This window comes from Thamnophis elegans, chromosome 12, assembly GCF_009769535.1.
Source record: "Thamnophis elegans isolate rThaEle1 chromosome 12, rThaEle1.pri, whole genome shotgun sequence".
Lineage (NCBI taxonomy): Eukaryota > Metazoa > Chordata > Lepidosauria > Squamata > Colubridae > Thamnophis > Thamnophis elegans.
In genome coordinates this window covers 7,987,962-8,012,816 of record NC_045552.1, presented here as the reverse complement: position 1 = coordinate 8,012,816, position 24,855 = coordinate 7,987,962, and the positions used below count along the sequence as shown (strand labels likewise).

Below are 24,855 nucleotides of genomic sequence, written 5' to 3'. Positions count from 1 at the left end.
GAAGAGGTGAGTGGCAACCGGGTGACAGAGTGGGCAAACAGGCGAGCATGGGCAGGGCCAACCAGGGATGATTTCTACTGGTTTAGGGAAGCAATTCAAATCATCCCTACCAGTTCGCCCAAGCCAGTGCGATCCGGTCTAACTTCACCCCTGGTCTAGTTAGCTACAGTAATTCATCAATAGCCCATGATTTTATAGGAACGGGAATCTCTTACAGGTTATCCTCAACTTACCACCACAATTGAGCCCAAAATTTACGTTGCCGAGTGAGACATTTGCCAAGTGAGTTTTTCCCCATTTTACTACCTTTCTTGCCACAGTTGTTACGTCAATCACTGCAGCTGTTAAGTTAGTAACACGGTTGTTAAGTGAATCTGGCTTCCCCATTGACTTTGCTTGTCAGAAGTTTCCAAAAGGGGATTTACAGGATCCCGGGACATTGCAACCGTCATAAATATGAATCGGTTGCAAGTGTCTGAATTTTGATCACCTGATCATGGGGATGCAGCAACTGTCACATGTGTGAAAAATGGTCATAAATCACTTTTTTCAGTGCCGTTGTAAGTTCAAACTGTCACTAAATGAACTCTTGTGAGTCAAGGATGACTTGCATAGCATCACAAATCAGCTGCCATCATGCAAAATGTATTTATTTAGTCAAACATGTACGAGATAGCAGGTATCAGTCTAAACATGGACATCAACATGGACAGGAAATGAGTATGAATAAATGGGGACAGTAGGACAGGGACAGTAGGCACCTGAGCCTTGGACCAGTGGGGAGGAGACAAGGGAGTGTGTTCCTGACGTCAGCAGTGAGTTGTTCCTGGATGCCCGGCACCAAAGAGCTAATAGGCATCAGGAACAGTTGCGCAAGTACAGGAGGTGATTGTGTTCAGCTGGTGGTTATTAGGCTCCTCTCCAGACTATAAAAAGACTGCTTGTGTACACGCTCCTCTTACAGAAGTCAACGCAGGAACTAATGTTGGAGAATAGAATTGTGAGCTTGGTAGGCTGGATTGCTGCCAAGGCTTATCTGTGCCGGTTTGCTGTCAAAGACCTGTCTGTCTGTTCATTAAATGCCGTAACTTATCTTTGGCTCGGGGTGTGTGTTGGTGTGGAACGAGGAGGGGGGTCAGAACAGATCACTATGTTACTGAAGTCGTATTTTCTGCAATCGAGTTTGGAGTGGTTTACCTTGAGTTTGTATCTATTGTTTGCCAGTTTATTATTGCGGTTGAAGCTGAAGTAGTCATTGACAGGTAGGACGTTGTAGCAGACAATTTTGTGTACTACACTTAGTTCAGACCTTAGTTGGCGTAGTTCTAGGTTGTACAAGCCCAAAATTTCAAGCCTGGTGGCATAAGATATTTTATTGTGAGCAGAGGAGTGGAGGACTCTTCTCGTGAAATACCTCTGGACTCGCTCAATTGTATTAATGTCTGAAGTACAGTGTGGATTCCAGGCAGATGAGCTGTATTCAAGAATTGGTCTGGCAAAAGTTTTGTATGCCCTAGTTGGCAGTACAATGTTAGCGGAGAAGAAGCTTCACAAAATTAGGTTAAGAACTCTTAATGCCTTTTTGGCAATGCTGTTACAGTGAGCTCTGGAGCTTAGGTCATTTCAGATGTTGGTTGTCACTTCATCATCATACCTACATGCATGCACAAGGCCATCAACTAAATTTGGACTGAGACACCTTAAGTCTTTGATGAGTTCTCCTTCAACAGAAACCTCACCTGGTGAATGGTTTATGCTCAAGGAGGCGTAAGGAAGCAACCCCAAATCCCAGTATCTGAAGCAAAACATCTGAATTATGCCTTTCCTCTAAAATCCCGAAGCACCTTACCTTAGTTGTCACCTGGAAATAGGGAAAACCCAGTGTGAAATAAGGTAAACCAGCTTCTTAACTCAGTTTTTATTCCCCTGGAATAATGGCTGGATTTGTTCCAGCATGGGAATGTAAAGGATTATCCTCTTGAAAACATTTTTCATCGTCACCAGTCTTACCTAAAGAAGAACCTTCTGCCAATTAGTAGTTTTAAAAAGTTTCCTGCTAGGGCTGAGAATAATCTGGCTGTATATGCTTGATCATCGCTTTTTAAGTCATACTCGTGTTTTGAAGCCACAGGTTGAGAGAAGATGATTGTCATTGAAACTCCAAAGGTAATTTTGGAGTGGAACCAAAGCTCTGAGTTCCGGTTATCACTTTCACTCTACACTCAATGTTGACTCAGCCTTCTTAGGGGACTGGAGGCTAAAGCATATAAAGAACGGTTGCTGGAATTGGGTATGTCTAGTTTAATGAAAAGAAGGACTAGAGGTGACATGATAGCAGTCTTCCAATATCTAAGAGGTTACCACAAAGAAGAGACAGTCAATCTATTTTCCAAAGAACCTGAAGGCAGGATGAGAAGCAACGGATGGAAACTAATCAAGGAGAGAAGCAACCTAGAACTAAAGAGAAACTTCCTGACAGTTAGAACAATGAATCAGTGGAACAACTTGCCTCCAGAAGTTGTGGATGCCCAACACTGGAAGTTTTTAAGAAGAGGTTGGACAATCATTTGTCTGAAATGATAGGGCTATAGCATTTTCTGCGGCGAGTTGGTCATGACAAATTGGTCACGGTGAGTTGACCCATTCCAAAGCCAAAGGAGGAGGCCGGTCTACTGAACCTTTGGTCAACAGCACAGTGGTGCAGCAGCCACACATTTGTCTAATTTCAATCCTACAGGAGTCTTGGGTCCTGGATTTTGGACCCGTTCTGCAAGTTAAGCCATTTGAGATACCAGTGGTTCAGAGGTGGTATTCAAATAGTTCTGGTTTTGGAGAACGGGGAGTGGAGGTTTTGAGTAGTTTGGAAAACAGGCAAATAGGCTGGCCATGCCCCTGCTGCCTCCCATCCTCCCAGCTGATCTTCTTGTGTTGCACTGAATAGAGAGACCAAGCTGGAAAGCAGGTTAGGGGGATGGGGAGGGAATGGGGATTTTGCAGTAACCTTCCCCTGCATGCCCACAAAGCCATGCCCACAGAACCAGTAGTAAAAAAAAATGAATCCCACCACTGCAATGGTTCTGAAATTGTTGTTCTGCGATGCAGCATTTCACTCAATGGAAATATATAGACAAAGAGAGACAAATGTTTTAGTAGTATGTATGTATATATGTACAATATGTATGTATGTACATGTGTGTGAATTATTACAGTTTTGATCTAGTAACCCTATTCTCATTACATGTGGTGTTTCTTAGGAATGATCGATTAATTACGTATCATGAACTCAGTGTCAGATCTTAAGCAACCACGTAAATACGGTTTACGGTTTATTAGGATTTGTATGCCGCCCACTCTCGAGAGACTTACAGATAAAAACGGGGAGGGGGAACATATAAAAATGAAAAAGAACAGACATTAAAATTGCACAACATTCATATAGCTTAGAATGGGGCTGGATAAATCAACAGCCCCAGGCCTGCTGGAACAACCAGGTCTTAATCGCTTTGCAGAAGGCCGGAAGAGTAGTAAGAGTCCAGATCTCCACAGGGAGATCGTTTCATAGGGCCGGAGCAGCTACAGAGATGGCCCTCCCCTGGGGAGTCGCCAGCCGACATTGACCGGCAGATGGAATCCGGAGGAGGTCTAATCTGTGTGATCGTATAGGTCTCTGGGAGGTAAATAAACTTCCTCCAGGATGATCTGTCCCTAACGTGGTCCATAGGTTGCCCCATGGCCACTTATAACAGAATCCATCCCCCTTGCTGCTGGTTATCCTCTTCTTCTCTTTCCTTCCTCCTTTCCCAGTGTTGCAGCTGGGTCTCCTCATAATGGGCATGAAGTAGACAATCTGAGCCTGATTAATTATGGCTTGAATGACGAGCTGATTTGTTGGATGATTTATTTCTTGGCTATCCATGGTTTCTTCAGGAGTCATCGCAGAGGTGGCATTCTACCAGTTCGCCTGAACCGGTAGCGGAAATTGTAGGTGGCTCCGCCCACCTCCCTGGGTCTACGGCATCCCATTTAGGCCATTTTCTTTTCACCAAAAGTGCATGTACGGAGGTGGGCACGAGTGAATGCATGCATTTGCAAATCGGTAAGGAAGTTAAGTGAATGCCAACCCTGAGTCACCACCGAAGTTCAAAAAACATCAATCCCCTTTCTCTCCCCATTTCTTCAAATGCTAACCCTCACTTCTGAGGCTTTTGTTTTTTTTGGATCGATGAATATTCCACATTGTTTTCGCCTAAATCTGAAATGCCTTTACTTTTCGGCTTGAAATCTAGGGCTGCATACTGCAGTTCAGGTGGCTCTGCTGTCCTTGGGGCTGGAACAGTGGGTCCCTGGGGTGCTTTAGGCTTCCTTTTTCCAGCAGGGTTTGGCTTATCAGCATGGGGTAATCTTGGACCCTGAAAGAAAGGAACAACGTTTTGGGAAAGAGGGAAGATTCTGTTTCTATTTCCTGGTCGGAGAGATCTCTGTATGAATTTTCCGTTTCCTGCATCGCTGTGCTGTGAGAGGGGTTTTGTTTGCACCGCTTTTAATTGCTGATTTTTTTTTAAGTGGGAAGATTGAGTTCTTCCCGCCAAGACCTCTTGCCATCTCAAGCCTTTCAATAAAAGCTCCTTTTGGAACAACTTCAGTTTCAAGAAGTCCTGCTTTCTTGCGAGGATATGGAGAGGCAAGATCTCACAGGCAGAGCCGGGGACAAATTCCTTTGGTACCTATCACAGTTGGCCAATAATTCTATTCTATTCTATCCTCTATATTCTACATTCGGTTCGATTCTATTTCTTATATTCTATATTCTATTCTCTATATTCTCTATTCTATTCTATTTTTTACATTCTCCTATTCTATTCTATTCTATTCTATTCTATTCTACTCTACTCTACCCTACCCTACCCTACCCTACTCTACTCTACTCTACTCTCTTCCATCCCATCCCATCCCATCCCATTCCATTTTTAGTTTGAACTTTCTCCTTCCTTCCTTCCTTCCTTCCTTCCTTCCTTCCTTCCTTCCTTCCTTCCTTCCTCCTTTCCTCCCTCCCTCCCTCCTTCCTTTCTTCTCCAGATCAGGAGACAAAGAATAGCAAAGATACATAGGAAGCCTACCATCGGGAAAACGTTGCTGTAGATATGGCTGGAATTCTTGGGTTTCTCCTGTGGTTCTCGTCCAGAAGAGGTTCCTTCGACATGGCTAGCTTCGAGCAATGCTTTCCTCTGCTTAAAAACCCTGGCAGGAATTCAGTAAGACAACATTTTGGTTATTATACATCCGTGGAGTCATAGAATGGATGGGACCTAGGAAATAATTTAATTCAGTGTTCTCCAAAGTGATCAATTTTGACCCCAAAAGGTTAATTGGACTCTCTAAGGGGTAATCAACAATACTTTAACTAATGGTACTGTAGGACTAGCCAACAGGTTATTGCTATTATCTTTGTGCATTTATTACATTATTTTCATATAATAAATGTTTGGGGGCTAATAAACAATTAGAAACTTCATCAAGGGGTGGATGAACTTAAAGAGTTTAAGGACCCCGATCTAGCCCAACTTCTATTACTAGAGTAATCCACTGCTACAGCAATAGTTATTACAGAGTAAGAATCCATCAGCCTTTCTATTTTTTCCTCCTAAAGCTGATTTCTTAATCCCTAACTTTTTGCTTGGGCCAATCCCCTAATAGGTTAACATCCATCATTTTTCTGTCCCTTTCTCTTATTAATGATGCATTTCCTTCCCACAACAGTGCAACACTCCATTTATTTGAAAGCATAATTACATTGGATTGCGGGCTTGTGTCTTTGTACACACTAAATACTAAGGATTCAGATCATGTCACCATAGTGGGGTAGATCATACTTTGGCTCATCCCAAATATAACAATGACAGATGGGTAGCTTAGGCTAAACATCTGGATTCAAGCAGAATGTTTTTCTGCACTACTATAGATACTCTACTTGGGAGTAACTTAGTGATTGTAATCAAATAAGCAATTTGTTTTCAAACAAATCCCTGCACCTTTACCCTGTAATCCTCTAACCTTAGAGAAACCACTACTTACTTTAGGATGGATCCAAATAAAATAGACCTATTAAAATTAGTGGCAGATGTCATTTATTCTACTGGATTTATTCCATGCTTGAAAAATTGTGGCTTTTTCAAATGTAATGTGGCTCATTAAAGCAGCTGTGTGACAAAGCCTGAAAAAGTGGCTGCTTTAAAGAGATGCTGTATCAATTCTGCCACATGTACTGAGGCATCTCATCTAAATCATTTTTAAGCATACAATAAACACATGTATATTGCCACACATTCTCTATCTTTTCCCTACTTTTATTTCCCTTTCATCTTTGCAGTGAAATATCCCATAAAGAATGATAATTATAATTAGTACGTTGGCCCAATTCTTCACTCGTGTTGTTCACAGAGCAATTAACGAATTGTTCAACATTGCAGCTCTACTGAGATCTACCAGATCTGGAGCATAATGATTGTCAACATTTAATGGTCCTTCCAAATGTCACCATCTATGTGTTGAAAACCTAGAATGTGGAAGGTAGGACCTGGGCAGCCAATAGGCTGGCTATAATGAACTTAGGGACACGGTGACTCAGTGGCTAAGACATTGAGTTTGTCAATCAGAAAAGTCAGCAGTTCGAATCCCTGGTGCCACGTAAAAGATTTGCCAGCTTCTGCCAACCTAGCACTTCGAAATCACGTAAAAATGCAAGTAGAAAAATAGGAACCACCTTTGGTGGGAAGGTGACAGTATTCCTTGCACCTTTGATGATTAGTCATGCCAGCCACATGACCACAGAGATGTCTTGGGACAGCGCTGGCTCTTCGGCTTTGAAATGGAGATGAGCACTGCCCCCTAGAGTCAGAAACGACTAACACATATGTGCAAGGGGAACCTTTGCCTGATGATGAACTTACAGTGAGATTTATAGATTGATACTAGTTATTGTTCAGAGTTTAATTTTATCAATCCTATCAAAACATTATGACTTGGAGAGAAACTCACCTGATCAGGAATAGGCACAACATGAAGATTCCAGCTCCCAGAAAAATTCCACATATCCCAGCAATGAACAAAGTCTTATTAGATCTTCCTGCAACAATAAACCAAGACCTCTGTGGAAAATCAACCCTGGGGAATTAGGAAGCCTAGTTCTTCTGATAATCATTTGGTAAGAGATTTTAGGAAATTAGGAAGTCTAGCTCCAAAGACTACACAGCTTAGAGACAGAGGAAATCTCTGTTCCCAAGACTATGGAGAATCAAGGAGATGGCCTTGAAGGAAACAGATAAGAATCATTATAGATAGTCCTTGTTTTACAACCATCCATTCGGGGACCTTTCCAAGTGCAACGGCCCTGAAGGAAGTGACTTAGAAGTGGTCCTCACACTTACAACCACCATGGCTTTCCCACAATCACAGAATCCAAATGTGGGTACTTGGCAACCAGCATGAATTTTAGGGCAACTGCAACATTCCAATGCTATGTGATCGTCATATGTGATCTTTCCAGCTGGCTTCTGACAAGTAAAATCAATGGGGGGGGGGAGGGAGCCAGTTTTGCTTAACGACTGTGTGATTCACTTAACAGCCACAGTGATTTGCTTCACAACTGTTGCAAAGAAAGGGTGTGACTTACTTATGCATAGCAATGGAAATTCTGGGCCCAATAGTTAGTTGTAAGTTCAAGGACGTTTGTAACTGAAACTTGAAAGCTTGAAACTACCTCTCCCCTCCTTACATTTATTGTCTCCCAAACAACAGGGTGATTCTATTCTGAGATGTTTTCTCCTCTTCGCCCTTCCTTAGGACTCATATTTCATTTATCAGACCATTGTTTAGCAATAACAATAGCAATTAGAGTTATATTCCTCTCCATAGTGTTTTATAGCTCTCTCTGAGCAATTTATTAGGCTAAGACACGGAGCTTGTCGATCAGAAAGGTCAGCAGTTCAGCAGTTCGAATCCCTAGCACCTCATAACAGAGTGAACTCCCGTTACTTGTCCCAGCTTCTGCCAACCTAGCAGTTCGAAAGCATGTAAAATTGCAAGTAGAAAAATAGGAACCACCTTTGGTGGGAAGGTAACAGCGTTCCGTGCGCCTTCAGCATTTAGTCATCCCAACCACATGACCACGGAGACATCTTCAGAGAGTGCTGGCTCTTCGGCTTTGAAATGGAGATGAGCACCGGTCCCTAGAGTAGGGAACGACTAGTACATATGTGCGAGGGAAACCTTTACCTTTACCTTTACCTCAGGTAGATTACCTGAGCAATCTACAATGTCAGCATTGTCCCCAATAATCTGGGTCCTCATTTTACCGACCTCAGAAGGAAAGAAGACTGAGTCAATCTTGAGCCCATCAGGATCAAACTCCGGGCTATTGGCAGAGTTAGCCTGCAATACTTCACTTTAACGACTGCACCACCAGGGCTCTTATTGTCTAGGCTGTGGGTTTTTCCTTCTACCTTTCAAGGTAATTCCCAGATACCTTTACATGCACCTGGTGGAGTTCCTTACCTATGGAAGATTCTGAAGTTGGGTCTCTCTTGGCCTTCAACAGGAATTGCATTCTTTGGATTCCATAAGAATTGCTCCCCATGCAGATAATATTATGATCTCTATCTAAGCTGCCAGTCCAGTTTAAGGTACTGGTGGCCTCATTCTTCTGGACTGAAGGTTGGACTGTCCAGTTTCCTCTTCTCTTGCTCTCCTCGGTTATCCTCTCCCCATCCACCTCCCACTCGATCTGGGGGAGTGGCTTAGCATCCCAGGTACAAGTACATAGGAAATCATTGTCATGGTAAGAACATGTTGTATTTTTCTGGGGGCTTCTGCTGAGCCTTGGGGCATCTGGAAAAGAGCAAAAGAGGCATATAATTCAAACGTTAAGATTTTGTAGCAGATTTGCAAGGCTTCTCTGCATGAAAAGGAAAATGGTAGGACTGTCAGGGACACAAAAGTGTCACTGATAAGAGTCTCACTGTCCTATAATAGGACTCCAACCCGCATGGGACCTCCCTCGTTATGAACGTCCTTCTTGGCTTGTGGTAGCAAGGAATCACTCTTCAATTCTCTCTCTCTCTTCAGCCCAACTGAGCCTTGACTGGTTTTCTGCCAAGTGTTAGAGCTGGCAGCATATTCGGACAGTGAGAAGTCTGCGGAGGAACATGGGTCAGTCCTGGAGTCTGGGGAAGGCTCTGATGAGGGCTCTGTGTCAGAGGCAGAGAGGGGGCCAGAGCCGTCTGACATCAGCTGCCTTCAGAGTTAGACATCAGTGAGGCAGAAGAACAGCTGGAGCCTGTTCCCAGTGTGCACATGCAAAGAGTTGCCAGAGGAAGAGAACAGCTAAAGAAAAGGGGTTGACTTGGGAGTAAGGCCACAGATGGACGATGAATGGCCCCTCCCAGAGGAAATAAGAGAGGGGCAAAAGGGGAGTAGAGTTTGCAGGAGACAATTAGTTCACTTAATTGGTTCATGACTCTCTGAGACTCCTTGCCAAGTTTTGTAGATATCAGCCTGGCAGCTCTCCAAGCCAGATAAGGTCTGTGATGTAAATCCTCCCTTGAAAGACTTTGCTGGATGGGAATGAGCAGAATTCACAGTTAATTAAGAAAAGGGGCTTTTGTTGGGACAAGGAGTTAGCTTCATGCTCTTGGGAAACCTGGGTCAGAATACCAAGGATGAAGAAGGTCATATAGCTCAAGCAGTCAACAGCTTAAATATCTTCCTTCTAGAGGATGATGATTTACTCACATGTCACAGAGAGCCGGAAGAACCCCTGAACTGTGCCGAGCATGTTTGTAGCAGTGCACACATAGACACCCTCATCTTCAACAGTCAGGTTGGTCAGTCGCAATTGGTTATCTAGAGGCTTCTGCAAGTGGCCGTCTCTTTTCTCCCAACTAGTTGTGGCTGGAGGGTTGCTATCTGCTTGGCAGAACAGCTCCAATGAGTCACCTTCTTGGGCTGTCAACTCAGAGCCACTGGGCAGCTCCTTGAAGCAACCTGAAACCAGAGTTAAAGAGTCCATCATTTCCATGGGAGAGTCTTGGTCAAGCCAGCCAGAGGCATCCTTCAGAAAAGAGAGGAACCCTGCACATAATTGCATGTTAAACTGGGGTGAAATTTAGCAGGTTCTGACAGTAACCGGTAGTGGAAATTATGAGTGGTTCAGAGAACCAGCAAATACCACCTATGGTTGCTGGCCCCCAAGTGGGGTAGGAATGGAGATTTTGCAATATCCTTCCCCTGCCATGCCCACCAAGTCACGCCCACAGAACCGGTAGAAAAAAAATAAATTTAAATTTCACCACTGATCCTAAAGTACCTTGAGAGAGTATGGAGCCTCTCCTGTGAGTTTGGGAGGTGTTGAAAACCAGCATCCTTGGACGATCTGTGGGGGGAAAAAACAACCATGTCAAACTTCCCAAGAGAAAAGCTTTTGTGGAGAAGAAGGGTAAGATCTCTGGCTTGCAAGGCCTCTTAAAGGTTGCTTCGGAGCTCCGTAGATGACAAGTGTGATGAAACAAGGGGGGGGGGGTCTCACTTTCTCTCACCAAAGGGTGAAGAGCCAAACGTTCATGGCTTTTCTAAACACACTCCAGAATGAGGAGTCGGAAGTTTGAAATAAAAGACTCAAACTCTGTGAATTCTGTAGTCTTCTACATAGGGATCTAGGCAAGGATGGGCTGCTGGGGGTTCACACGGGTTCGGGTGATCCTCTAGCTAGGATTCTGCCCAGTTCGGCGAACCACCAAATGCCACCCTGCTTGTCCACGCCTGGCCTGCCCCTCCCATCCTGCCCGTCCCAGGAGTTTCCACACAGCCCATTTGTAATGCTAGGTATGTGCAAGGGCTGCACGGAAGCTTGGGGCAGGGGGGAAATGGGCCTACCAGAGGTTCTAGAGGTCCAGAAATGGGCCTGTTTCCAGCCTCCAGAGAGTCTCTGGAGCCCAGGGGGAAGCAGTTTTCGCCCTCCCAGAGGCTCGAGGAAAGCCTGGGGAAGGTGAAAACGCCCCCTCCTTCCAACGCGATGCAGGAGGCTGACTAGGCCACTCCCATCATGACCACGCCCACCCATCAATAGGGCAACAAACTCATTGTTGCAATTTTTGAAGCCCACTCCTGGCTCTAGGACAATTGGCCATGGCCAGTAGTCCCATTCTATCAGCCCAGCACCCCGACAATAAAGTACCCATTTCTGGACTACTGACTATATTTCCTGCATCCTTCATTGTACACATTTTCCGAAGGGCACATCATGTATTCCTTTCATGACGTTATTAGCCTCGTTGTTCGCAGGAGGAAAGTTAGGAAAGAGAAGGAAGTGGAATCATTTCTAATCTAAACTTCCTTTTGGCATTCTGAGAATCTTCATTATCAGATGTGGGTGTGGTGGTGTAAAAAAAGTGGCAATGATAGAAGAAACAAGCGGCTATCAGATTTCGTATTCTTACAGTAATTCTACAGATGCAGCTGCACAACCCCTAACATTTCAATACAATTTTGTTGTTGAGGAAGAAATTCTTATCTGCTTTTAGTGGGGGCAAACAGTTTGTCCTGAGGCAGCCTTTTCTAATCTTGTATCTCCCCGCAATGCTTTGAGTTATAATTTCCATCCTCCCCAACCTTCACGATAGGGTAGAATAGATTGGTACCCTGTTTCAGTGGTGGGTTCCTTATCCCATTCCAACCGGTTCGGTTGGAACTGGGCCGGCGGCGTCCTCATGCATGCGCGCAGTTAATGCATGCGTCTTAGCGCCTGTGCCATGCTCCAGCTGCTCGCGGAGAATCGCGCAGGCACTGTATGTGCCATGCACCTGCGTGGAAGCGCAGAAGCCTTCAAAGACCAGTAAGGAGCGCGGACAGGCGGGTTACTTACTTCCGGGTTTGCCAACCAACCGGTTCGCGTGGACCGCCGCGAACCGGTTGAAACCCACCCCTGCCCTGTTTCCCTGAAAATAGAAACTCTCTAGATAATAAGCCTAATTGGGCTTTTGAGCGCATGCACTAAAATAAGCCCTCCCCAAAAATATTGGAACACAGCAGCAGCCGTGAGGTAACCATGCTCACCGCCTCCTGTACCTCAAAAATAAATAGACCTCCGTGAAAATAAGGCCAAGTGCTTATTTTGGGGTCAAAAGAAAATAAGACCCTGTCTTATTTTTGGGGAAGCACAGTATCAGGGGTGGGTTTGCTCAGGGATGCGCCGTGCGCCTGCTCAGTACTTTTAAAAATGCTTCTGCACATGCACAGAAGCAGAAGAAAGATGATGGCACCGTAGGTGCCGCCGAGAGAACCGGTTCGGGGGCGTGGCAGGCCAATTTACTACCTACTTGCCCGAACCGATCCGAACTGGTAGGAACCCACCTCTGCATGGTTTAGCTGTCTCTCCAAAGTGAAGCAGGCCAAAAGCTGAACGAAAAGGGTTTGAAGCAGCAGAGCAGAGAAATGTATTATGCTAATGGGTCCAGCTTTCCTCCCTCAACTTTTATTTTAGGAAATGTGACACCACACCCATATTCCTTTCCTCGGCTGATACAATCATAACTTCCCCTAAAAAGTGCGTAGCCTGTTCTTTTGTGGTCAAAAGGAGGTGCAACTGAAATGCTTTTAAGAAAGGAAAATTGTAGTTTGAGCACCAATACTTATGGCAACTTCTCTTAGAAGGCTCCATTCCTTGTTAACTCTTGTATGACTGTAAGACAGCAGCTGTGGCTGACAAAGGATTAAGAGATATGATACCATTAATTTTTACAGGGATGTGGTGGCTCACTGGCTAAGACTTTGATCTGTGCAAAATCTTGTAACTAAAAAACTAATTTAAAGCAAAAGACCGTCTGATATTTCACCTAGATCAGGGGTGTCAAACTCAAGGCCCGCGAGCTGGATCCAACCTATGGGGTGTTTAGATCTGGTCCGTGGGAGCCACCCTGGAAACAGCAAGGGACCGGCCCATGGTGCCTCTGCCTGAGAAATGGAGAAATGCAGCCCTCTTGAGCTCCATTTTTGCTGGCAGAGGGTTGCAGGAGGCCGTCGCAGCCAGAAACGAAGCTCGGGAGCCAGTTTTCGCTGGTAGAGCACTCGGGCCACCCCAGACATCTCGACACAAATGATGTTGGGCTGGCCATGGCCACTCTGCCCATGCCCAAACCAGCCTCGCAAGGTCAAACACAATCCTGATGCAGCCCTCCAAAAAACTGAGTTTGACACCCCAACCTAGATAAACAATAGGGACTCTCATCCACACACATTTGCAGAGACCTCCATTAACGGAAGATTCACCTGGGGTAAGAATGCATTGACCATGGTCTTCTGCACCAAATGAAGTGGGAATGTTTCCTGGATCACTGTTATAGTGGATTGAGTGTTTTCAGCTAAATAACCCAACAACAATGAAATCTTACACTGGACGATCACTTCAACCGTTGTCTTGAGAGATCCATACAGATTGTTTGCCAAGCATTGATATTTCCCAGCATCCTTTGGTCCAATTTCACGCAGCTGAAGCCTCTGCTGTGTGGGACTATCAATTTGCTGGTTCTCCTTCATCCAGGATAGAGTGGGAGGTGGTGTACCATCAGCAGTACAAATCAGAGTGACAGTGTTTCCTTCCTTGGTTATCACAGGGTTGAGTGGCGAAGATGGGGAGCCTGCAAGGATTTACGAGCATCAGTTAGGGAACTACCCAAAACTGCAAACTGGAAGCCTCCTCCCCAGATTTGACATAATTTCAGAAAAACAAGGTAGTTGAAGATTTGGTTGTTTGGTTTCATTTGTGAAATATATAATGCAAACAACCTTGACCTTGTAAAAAAAAATGGGGGGGGGATGCTGCTTATGGAAGGATCAGATAAAAGGGGGAAAGGTTTCCAGCTTGCAAGAACATTTGACAACCAAGCAGAGAATCCGCCCTCTGTATTGTGCTTGAAGGGGTCTGCAAAAACATCCATGGTTTGAAATCTCACCAGAGCCTCTGTTGTTCACTCTGATAGTAACTTTCTGGATTGGTTCTGAAACACAGGAAGAGGAAAAGTTAAAGTTCCAAGAAGGTATATAAGGTCAGCAAGCTCATAGAAGACGGGGTCAGCTGTCCCAACTTGTCCCGTTAGAAAAGAAAGACTCTCGACTCCCTCCGTAGTGAAAGTATATTTAACTAAAGGCAAGCGGTTACAGCGTAGCAAAGCCGAATCTGATTTTTCACACCCAAATCATCGGGTTAGCTCTTCCCTTCTCTGCACCTTCCCCCTTGGTTTATTTCCTCATGTCCAACTGCTTTCAAAGAAATTGTTTTGGTAGCCGTCCCTGGCTTGGCAGGCTGGAAGGTGTTGCATTCTATGATGTGACACCTTGGACCAGCCAACAATTCTTACAGGATGGCAGAGGATGGCATAGTTTCAATTCCCCCTTATCCCAACCCCTTGCCTCCCTGCAGCCCAGCTCTCCCCACTTGCCTCCCTGCAGCCCAGCTCTCCCCTCCCCCCACAGTTGTATTGGCAGACTGGCATCTGACAAAACATAGCTGGCAGGGCAGTATGGCGATCTTGACAGAGAGAGGAACGAGAGGAGGCTTCAATCACACAGCCACAGTGGCTATCTTGGTTTTTTTCACTCATACCTCTGAATAGCTGTTCTCCTAGATATGAGGCAGGGGTGAAATCCAGCAGGTTCTGGAGAACTGGTAGTGGAAATTTTGAGTAGTTCGGAGAATCAGCAAATACCAAATATTCTGGCTGGCCCCAGAGTGGGCTGGGAATGGAGATTTTTGCAGTATCCTTCCCCTGCCAAGCCCACCAAGCCACGCCCACCAAACTACACCATGCTCACCAAGCCATACCCACACCCAACCGGTAGTAAAAAAAATTTTTGAATTTCACCACTGATTAGGGATGTCAAATTCAAGGCCCACGGACCACATCCGGTCCATAGAGTGTTTAGAAAACAGGGGAAGACCAGCCTTCAGTGGCTCTTCCAGTGACAATAGAGTTCAGGAGGTTTGCAGGCAGCCCTCCCGAGGTCCGTTTTCACTGAGAGGGTTGCAGGTGGCCGTTGCAGCTGGAAATGGAGCTTGGTTGCCCTTTTGTGCTGGCAGAGCTCTTGGGCCACCACAGGCACCCCCAACACAAGTGACGTTGAGCTGGCCACGCCCACCCTGTCTACACCTCCCCCCCCAAAGATCAAAGACAACCCTGATGTTGCTCTCAATGAAATCAAGTTTGACACCTCGGTCCTAGATCTTTTCTGATCTCCTCACTATATAAAAGAGACCAAAACAGCTCATCCAACAACAGAAAACTACCTACCTATCACTTTAACATTAAGTGTTTTCTTGACGAAAGAATATTTTAAGTTATATTGCCCCTCAATTCTCAAGAAGTATTCCCCTTCATCTTCTATGCGAGCATCTGTGATGAAAAGTGAGCAATTTCCTTCATTTGGATTTCCTAATAAATGGAAGCGGTTCTTAGCCGAACGTTCGACTCCCTCATTTTGTTTGTTGGTAGCAACAGGCCTGCAGGCTTGATTAACCGATGGAGAACAGAAGGAATAGTGTTTCTTAATCCAATAAGCAAATATGTTCTCAGACCACCGCTGGTCTTCCTGGTTATACGTGAACTGGCATGGAATATGAACAGCAAGACCACGCTGTACGGTGACAGAAAGTTCCACGGTGATTGTATACGTCCATTCCCTTTGACTTCTGATTCCTGATCCAAGAAAAACAAGACAAAAAATAATATGGATACAGATAAAACCTAAACGAAAACACTGGAAAACCCCCTAAGGTTTCTTGCAGGACCAGCTCATAAAATGGAGAACATCACAAGTTGTCAACCCACCCAAAAGATGAGGCCATATCTCCACTGCACACCCTCTCCACCATAACAGTGGTCTCCAGAGACTGAAAGGGAAGATGTCATTCAGCAGTTTAGAGTTCTGTAAGTTGTGGCATTATCTGGCTATATTGGTAAACAACAACACTGTTGTTAACCCCCACCCCCATTCCTGAGGCACTAGTGGGTTTCAAAAATTATTCAAACCTACTCTATGGGTGTGGCCTCCTTTGTGGGAGTGGCTTGCCACCCATGTGACCAGATGGGAGTGGCTCGCCGACCATATGACCGGATATGAAGATGCCGACGACACTTGTCAGAACCACCTTAAATTACCTCACACACAGCACTGGCATGCATAAGAATAGGATGTAAACTTGTTTTTTAAAAGGCATCTTTGGTTTGCGTTAAAACAACGCATGAAATGTTCTGATTGCACCACAAACGCAGTAGTCATCCTTACCTTCCACAGAGGCACTGAGCTTTATAAATATGAGCATGATAGTGTAGAATAATCATATCCAAGGACCAGTGGTGGGTTTCAAAAAAATTTGGAACCTCTTCTGTAGGTGTGGCCTGCTTTCCGGGTCCACTGGTGGAACCTCTTCTAACCGGTTCGGTAGATTTGACGAACCGGTTCTACCGAATAGGTGCGAACTGGTAGGAACCCACCTCGGGGCCCGAGGTCAAACACAATCCTAATGCATCCCTCAATGAAATTGAGTTTGACACCCCTCTATTATATCTATGCCAGGGTTACACAGTTGACGTTCTGTCTAGACTATTGCTAGTTTCTCATTCTACCTTATAGCTCTAGTATTCTCTGCAGGTCTCTCATCCAAGTCCTAATCTTTCTTAGCTTCTCAAAACAAGCGACTGATCAACTTAGGCATTTCTAAATAAACCAAATTTGGTAGAAACATCACAAGTCTCCAGTACGAGAAGAGAGTGGAGACCACAGCTCCAAAGGAAACTGAAATCAGAGTAGAGCAACCTTATCCCTCAACTGGACAATAATATTTAATTCCATATTTGTTTTTCTTATTTTACTACATTGCACCTACCTTTGCAGAGGATGGCCAAGATTGCTGCCAAAGAAAGAAAGAGTTTCTTTCTCTTACAAGGAAGAAGACTTATCCAACCAGCGGTCTGATTTTCTAGCATCTTGTTTTATCTTGATATTTATTTGGAAGGATGAGCTCTATAATAGGAAGAGAAGCAGTGTGATCTGGTGTGCTTACAAGAAGCAAAAAAAAAATGTTTGCAACTGTCACAGAGATTCCTTTGAAGAATAAGGGCATCCAACGTGTTGGGGTGGAAGGTAGAACTTGTTCGATTACCTTAAGCAGACCACCTCCTAACCAGAATGGATTAGCCATGCAGGGCTACCTTAACAGAATCCACCTGAAATATTTTGGCAGTAAGTTTGGATAAGTTAAGACAGGCATGTCAAACTTGATTTCATTGAGGGACGCATCAGGGTTGTGTTTGAGCTTGGGGGCCAGGGTGGGCATAGCCGGGGGGGGGGGGGATAGCCAGCTTTATGTCACTCGGGTCAGGGGCATCTGTGGTGGCCCAAGTGCTCTGCAAGCGAAAACAGGCTCCTGTTTGGATGGATGGATGGATGGATGGATATGGGGATGGGGATGGGGATGGGGATGGGGATGGAGATGGAGATGGAGATGGAGATGGAGATGGAGATGCAGATGCAGATGCAGATGCAGATGCAGATGCAGATGCAGATGGAGATGCAGATGGATGGATGGATGGATGGATGGATGGATGGATGGATGGATGGATGGATGGAGATGGAGATGGAGATGGAGATGGAGATGGAGATGGAGATGGAGATGAAAATGCAGATGCGGATGGATGGATGGATGGATGGATGGATGGATGGATGGATGGAGATGGAGATGAAGATGCAGATGGAGATGGAGATGCAGATGAAAATGCAGATGGATGGATGGATGGATGGATGGATATGGAGATGTAGATGCAGATGCAGATGGAGATGATGGAGATGGAGATGGAGATGGAGATGGAGATGGAGATGGAGATGGAGATGGAGATGGAGATGGAGATGGATGGATGGATGGATGGATGGAGATGGAGATGAAAATGGAGATGGAGAGAGAGTGGGGGGATGGATGGATGGAAAGAGATAGAGATAGATAGAGAGAGAGAGAGATGGAGAGAGAGTGGGGGGATGGATGGATGGATAGAGAGAAAGAGAGACAGAGAGACAGAGAGAGAGAGACAGAGAGAGAGACAGAGAGAGAGATAGGGTAGGTATATAAGTATGATAGATATATAGATGATATAGATCAGGGGTGTCATACTCAAGGCCTGGGGATTGGATCCAGTCCATGGGGTGCTTAGTCCTGGCCTGCAGGGCTGCCCTACAAACAGCAAAGGACCATCCCATGGTGCCTCTGCTGACAAAAATGGAGCTCCGCAGGGCAGTGTGTGGCCCTCCCAGGCTCCATTTTCACTGGCAGAGAGCAGCAGGAGGCCATCGTGGCTGAAAACGGAGCCTGGGAGGGTGGCACTGACCCTCTTCCGTCCTCCGTTTTCTCTGGCAGAGGCACTGTGGGCCAGTCCTTTGCTAGCCCCGCGGAGCAGATCTAAGCACCCCCCAGGCCGGATCTGCCCCCCCCTCCCCCGGCCTTGAGTTGGACACCCATGAGTTAAAGAGTGGCTTTCTGTTTGATTCCCATCTGAGCAACCCCAATAGTTACAATTATTAACTTTGACCGTGATTCTTATTTGACATTTTAGTCTTTTGACAACATCTAAGCCTGTTCGGCATGATATTTTGGCTGGTCTAGAGAAGAGGTGATGTGTTCTTTTTTTTTTAATTAATAAAAGACATTACTGTATTTTAGTCAGTTAGGAAAAGAGAAAGTATTTTTATGGGAACCGAAATGACTGTTAATTACTTTGAAGTGTAAGTTTAGGGTCAGGGGGAAAAATTTCTGAAGAAAAGTAAAATAGACAATGCAGAGTCTGTTTGGTTCCCACTTCCTCTTAGCCAGATTCTGATTCTCTTCAAAACAACGGCCTCAAAAAGGAAGCAAAGAGTTGGCTTAATTCAGTCGGTTTACTTCATCAAAACAAACTCTCAAGTTACTTCCTTCAATTAGTTATCGTATATAGTGCTGCACTGAAAATATATCTGGCTGTTTTTTCAACACTCTCTTCCAATTTTACCAAGGGGGAAAAAAAGATCTACTTTCCCATGTTTTCCATGTTCTCTTTGCTCAAAGGAATACATTTGGGAGAACCTCTGCTAGGTGAGGTGCACCATCTTCCACTGACATTGACGTGTGGGGTAGCAGAAAGATATGTGCGTATCCTGTTTGTCATTGTGCAATCTTTTTTCCAGCGAATGTGTGATGGTACACACCTAGAACTGGAGAGAGGTTCACATTCTTTGTAACTGATTTTCCTGTGTAGTAAGTTAGGAGAAAGTACTTGTTCACACAGTAGCAGAAGTGGCATTCAGCAGGTTCTGACTACTTTGGAGAACTGGTAGCGGTAATTTTGACCAGTTCGGAGAACCGGCAAATACCACCTCCGACTGGCCCCACGCCCATCTATTCTCTGCCTCCCGAGTCCCAGCTGATCGGGAGAGAATGGGGATTTTGCAATAACCTTCCCCTGCCAATCCCACCAAGCCACACCCACAGAACCGGTAGTAAAAAAAAGTTGAATCCCACCACTACACAATAGCCATGAGGAATATAGACTAAGAACTTGGGAAATCTTGATTATTAAAAAGGAAAACAATCCAATTCCTGTGACATCTGTAACTTTATCCTAGCCTCTTCCAATAGCCTCTTCCAATAAACTCTGAAATAATCTTTCTTTGAAGGCCAGGCAGACTTCAAGAACTTCAGATCTGATGTCTCTTGACCTTCCCACTAAATCTAAGACAGGGATGTAGGATCTGAAGCTTTATGATGATCTACTGTGCATCAGAGAATTCCCAAAGTTGTTAAGGAAGAACAGAAACTATGAACTTCTGATAATGCACAGGTACAGTATAGGTGGTACCTTGCTCAATAGTAGTAACTGTGAGAAGGATCTTGGAATCCTAGTGGACAACCATTTAAATAGGAGCCAGCCGTGTGCAGCAGCTGCCAAAAAAGCCAACACAGTTCTAGGCTGCATAAACAGAGGGATAGAATCAAGATCACGTGAAATGTTAATACAACTTTATAAGGCTTTGGTAAGGTCACACTTGGAATATGGCATTCAGTTTTGGTCTCCACGATGTAGAAAAGATGTGGAGACTCTAGAAAGAGTGTAGAGAAGAGATTTTAGATTTTAGATTTTAGATTTTATTAATATTTGTAGGCCGCCCTTTTCCCTGAGGGGACTCAGGGCGGCTCACATAAAATCAGGGAGGGGGAATACAAACATTGACATAGAGACATATAATAAAATAATAAGCAACATACATTCATCATTCGGGAGGGGCGGCTATCCTTGTCCCCAGGCCTGACGGGCTAGCCAGTTCTTAAGGGCTGTGCGGAAGGCCTGGACGGTGGAGAGGGTACGAATCTCCACGGGGAGCTCGTTCCAAAGGGTCGGGGCTACTACTGAGAAGGCCCTCCTCCTTGTGGTTGCCAGCCGGCACTGGCTGGCCGATGGAATACGGAGGAGGCCTAGTCTATGAGATCTAATTGGTCGCAGGGAGGTAATTGGCAGAAGGCGGTCTCTCAAGTATCCAGATCCACTACCATGCAGGGCTTTATGGGTGACTAATAACACCTTGAAGCGCATCCGGAGATCGACAGGTAGCCAGCGCAGCTCGCGGAGGATAGGTGTTATGTGGGTGAACCGAGGTGCACCCACAATCACTCGCGCGGCCGCGTTCTGTACTAGCTGAAGTCGCCGGATGCTCTTCAAGGGCAGCCCCATGTAGAGCACATTGCAGTATTCCAGCCTAGAGGTCACAAGGGCCCGAGTGACTGTTGTGAGAGCCTCCCGATTCAGAGCAACCAATGATGAGGGGACTGGAAGCTAAAACATATGAGGAACGGTTGCAGGAACTGGGTATGTCTTGTTTAATGAAAAGAAGGACTCGGGGAGACATGATAGCAGTCTTCCAATATCTCAGGGGCTGCCACAAAGAAGAGGGAGTCAAGCTATTCTCCAAGGTACCTGAAGGCGGGACAAGAAGCAATGGGTGGAAACTGATCAAGGAGAGAAGCAACTTAGAACTAAGGAGAAATTTCCTGACAGTCAGAACCATTAATCAATGGAATAACTTGCCTCCAGAAGTTGTGAATGCCCCAACACTGGAAGTTTTTAAGAAGAAGTTGGATAACCATTTGTCTGAAGTGGTGTATGGTCTCCTGCCTAAGCAGAGGGTTGGACTAGAAGACCTCCAAGGTCCCTTCCAACTCTGTTATTCTGTTCTAAGTAATTATAGAAAAATCTAGGAAGCCGTTAAGAAAGATGGGTATCAAAAGCAAGTCCTACTGGTATATCTAGTGGGGTTATAGTAATTATATTTCTGTGCATCTTTATCCATCTTGTGCTTCGTAGTAGTTGCTTGGACATATTCCCTTTTGGGTGCAAGGCCTAGTTACCCTCTGTCCTCTCATGTTAACAATGGATTGTGTTGATGATTGGTTGATTTCCTCTTAATATAGGGGAACTAACTTTGACGTGACGTAAAGGAAGAAGAAATTCCCATGGATTTCTTGTGCCCTTATCTCAGTTACAAGGTGACAGAGACCTGTGTGAATGTTGTTCCATTTTTGTAGCTAGGTTTCAGCTTCCCTGCACTTTGGTTCCATCCCCAAGGAAGAAGTTAACAAAGAACCATTTTCAGATTAGGAAGCCAAAATAAGCCAGAAAACATCTGGAGTGATGGCACTGATAATAGAATGCAGCAACATTTGCATGCTCTTTAACCTTGAAAGAGTAAACCAGAAACTAGAAAAATAACTCATTGGAAAATAAAACAAAACATTGAAAGCATCCTTAGAACAGTGTAGAAGAATCAAAGACTTTTTGCATGGTGAAGGAAAACATTATCACAAACATAAGACAAGAAATATGAAGAACAGTTGCAGGAACTGGATATGTCTACTGGGAGTTTAATGAAAAGAAGGACCAGGGGGAGACATGATAGCAGTCTTCCAATATCTGAGGGGTTGCCACAAAGAAGAGGGAGTCAAACTATTCTCCAAGGCACCTGAGGGCAGAACAAGAAGCAATATGGTGGGGGGGACTAATCAAGGAGAGAAGCAACTTAGAAATAAGGAGAAATTTCCTGACAGTCAGAACAATTAACCAGTGGAACTGCTTGCCTCCAGAAGTTATGGCAGCTCCATCACTGGAGGTGTTTAAGAAGATGTTGGATAACCATTTGTCTGAAGTGATGTAGCGTTTCCTACCTAAGCAGGGGGTTGGACTAGAAGACCTCCAAGGTCCCTTTTAACTCTGTTATTCTATTCTATTCCATTAGGGCAGTGTTTCTCAACCTTAGCAACTTTAAGACCTGAGGACTACAACTTCCAAAATTCCCCAGCCAGCATGAATTCTGGAAGTTGAAATCCACAGGTCTTAAAAGTTGCCAAGGTTGAGAAACACTGCATTAGAGGAATGAGAAGACAATTGCCACAACCGTAGTATTTTTATGTATGACCCTGTGGTTCAGCAATCCTGACTTCTCGTTGAGGTGGAGTTAAGGCTCAAATTCAGTTCTAGCAATAGCAATAGCAATAGCAATAGCAGTAGACTTATATACCGCTTCATAGGGCTTTCAGCCCTCTCTAAGCGGTTTACAGAGAGTCAGCATATTGCCCCCAACAATCTGGGTCCTCATTTTACCCACCTCGGAAGGATGGAAGGCTGAGTCAACCCTGAGCCGGTGAGATTTGAACCGCTGAACTGCTGATCTAGCAGTAGCCTGCAGTGCTGCATTTAACCACTGCGCCACCTTGGCTCTTCAGTTCTGGTTTACGAAAGAAAGCATCTAAAATCCAGTTTGGAGAGAGAGAGTTTGGTGTAGTGGCTTAACGTGTCAGGCCAGAAACTGGGAGGCTGCCAATTCCGGACCTGCCTTAACCTGAAAGGCAAGTGACTTTCTCTCCGTTCTGGGAAAAAGGGAAGGGCAAACCGCTTCTGAAAAACCTTGTCAAGAAAACTACAGGGACTAGTTCAAGCAATCATTGGGACAACAATGACTCAAAAGCTCCCACATGTGTGCTTGCAGACACACACACACAAACACACACAAACATAATTTTTTAAATCTAAGACTAGTGTCAGGATTTATTTTCTGGAATGATTTGAGTCAAGAGTTATCCAGTGGATCAGCATTCGAATGAAAGTACACCATGACATCCCTCAGAAAAGTTACTTAAACTCAACACAAGACCATACCTTGCTTTCTCGTTCCAGGTTTCTTCCCTTCCTTCGCCGATGAGATTTTTTCTCTCCGTTATTATGGCTAAATAATCTACTTTCTCTTCCCACCACGACCGGTGCTTACTGATTCTGCTGTGAGACACAGACTGTCGGGGTGAATCACGGGGAGACTTTTTCAGAAATTAAGAGATAGTATCGGGAAGAAAAAGCAGAAGTGTATGAGCATGTGTGCAAGGGGATGCATATGATATTTTCCTCAATTACAACATGCCTTCCGGATCATTTGGGACAGAATTTCAGTTGCATCTTTTGTTTTTTATTTTTTATTTTAGATTTAGATTTAGAAGGTTTATTTATATGCCGCCCTTTTCCCTGGGGGGACTCAGGGCGGCTCACAATCCAAAAAGGAAAGGGGGGAAAACAGACTTTTTACATATAAGACAATACATAATTAAAACACAACATTCATACCATTCGGGCGGGTTACAATCTTATCCCCAGGCCTGACGGGATAGCCAGATTCTGAGGGCTGTGCGGAAGGTCTGGAGGGTGGTGAGGGTACGAATCTCCACGGGGAGATTGTTCCATAGGGTCGGAGCTACCACCGAGAAGGCTCTCCTCCGCGTGGTTGCCAGTCGGCATTGACCAGCAGATGGAACTCGGAGGAGGCCTAATCGATGAGATCAAATAGGTCGTGTGGAGGTAATTGGCAGTAGGCGGTCTCTCAAGTACCCAGATCCACTACCATGGAGGGCTTTATGGGTGACAAGTAGCACCTTGAAGCGTATCCGGAGATTGACAGGTAACCAGTGCAGCTCGCGGAGGATAGGTGTTATGTGGGTGAAGCGAGGTGCACCCACAATCGCTCGCGCGGCTGCATTCTGGACTAGCTGAAGTCGCCGAATACTCCTCAAGGGCAGCCCCATGTAGAGCACATTGCAGTACTCCAGCCTAGAGGTCACAAGGGCACGAGTGACTGTTGTGAGAGCCTCCCGGTTCAGGTAGGGGCACAACTGGTGCACCAGGCGAACCTGGGCAAATGCCCCCCTGGTCACAGCTGACAAATGGTGTTCAAAAGTCAGCTGTGGGTCCAGGAGGACTCCCAAGTTGCGGACCCTGTCTGAGGGGTGTAATGTTTGACCCCCCCAGCCTGAGCGATGGAATACTTGCCAAATTGGTGGGAGGGAAACACAACAGCCACTCGGTCTTATCTGGGTTGAGCATGAGTTTGTTAGCCAGTCCCTAACAGCTTCAAGTCCCTGGTTCATCACGTCCACCGCTTCATTGAGTTGGCACGGGGCGGACAGATACAACTGGGTATCGTCCGCATACTGGTGGTATTTTATCCCGTGCCGCCGAATGATCTCGCCCAGCGGTTTCATGTAAATGTTGAAAAGTAGGGGGGACAAGACCGAACCCTGCAGCACCCCATATGTTAGGGGCCTAGGGGTCGATCTCTGCCCTCCAACTAACACCGACTGCGACCTGTCCGAGAGGTAAGAGGAGAACCACTGCAAAACAGTGCCTCCCACCCCCACCTCTCGCAGTCGTCGCAGAAGGATACCATGGTCGATGGTATCGAAAGCCGCTGAGAGGT

At 45.4% G+C, this 24,855-nt stretch overlaps 1 protein-coding gene across 1 annotated transcript; it reads right to left on the bottom strand.

Moving 5' to 3' along the window:
- Positions 1 to 3,641: 3,641 nt before the first annotated feature.
- On the bottom strand, positions 3,642 to 23,439 carry LOC116516061 (sialic acid-binding Ig-like lectin 11). Its single transcript, XM_032228433.1, has 11 exons — positions 23,274 to 23,439; positions 16,931 to 17,067; positions 15,336 to 15,740; positions 14,001 to 14,045; positions 13,440 to 13,685; positions 10,361 to 10,426; positions 9,787 to 10,038; positions 8,551 to 8,883; positions 7,036 to 7,123; positions 5,118 to 5,238; positions 3,642 to 4,409 (listed from the first exon to the last, which is right to left on the bottom strand). The coding sequence occupies exons 2-11, from the start codon at positions 17,028 to 17,030 to the stop codon at positions 4,191 to 4,193; spliced, it is 1,875 nt and encodes a 624-aa protein (XP_032084324.1). The 5' UTR covers positions 17,031 to 17,067; positions 23,274 to 23,439; the 3' UTR covers positions 3,642 to 4,190.
- Positions 23,440 to 24,855: the final 1,416 nt, after the last annotated feature.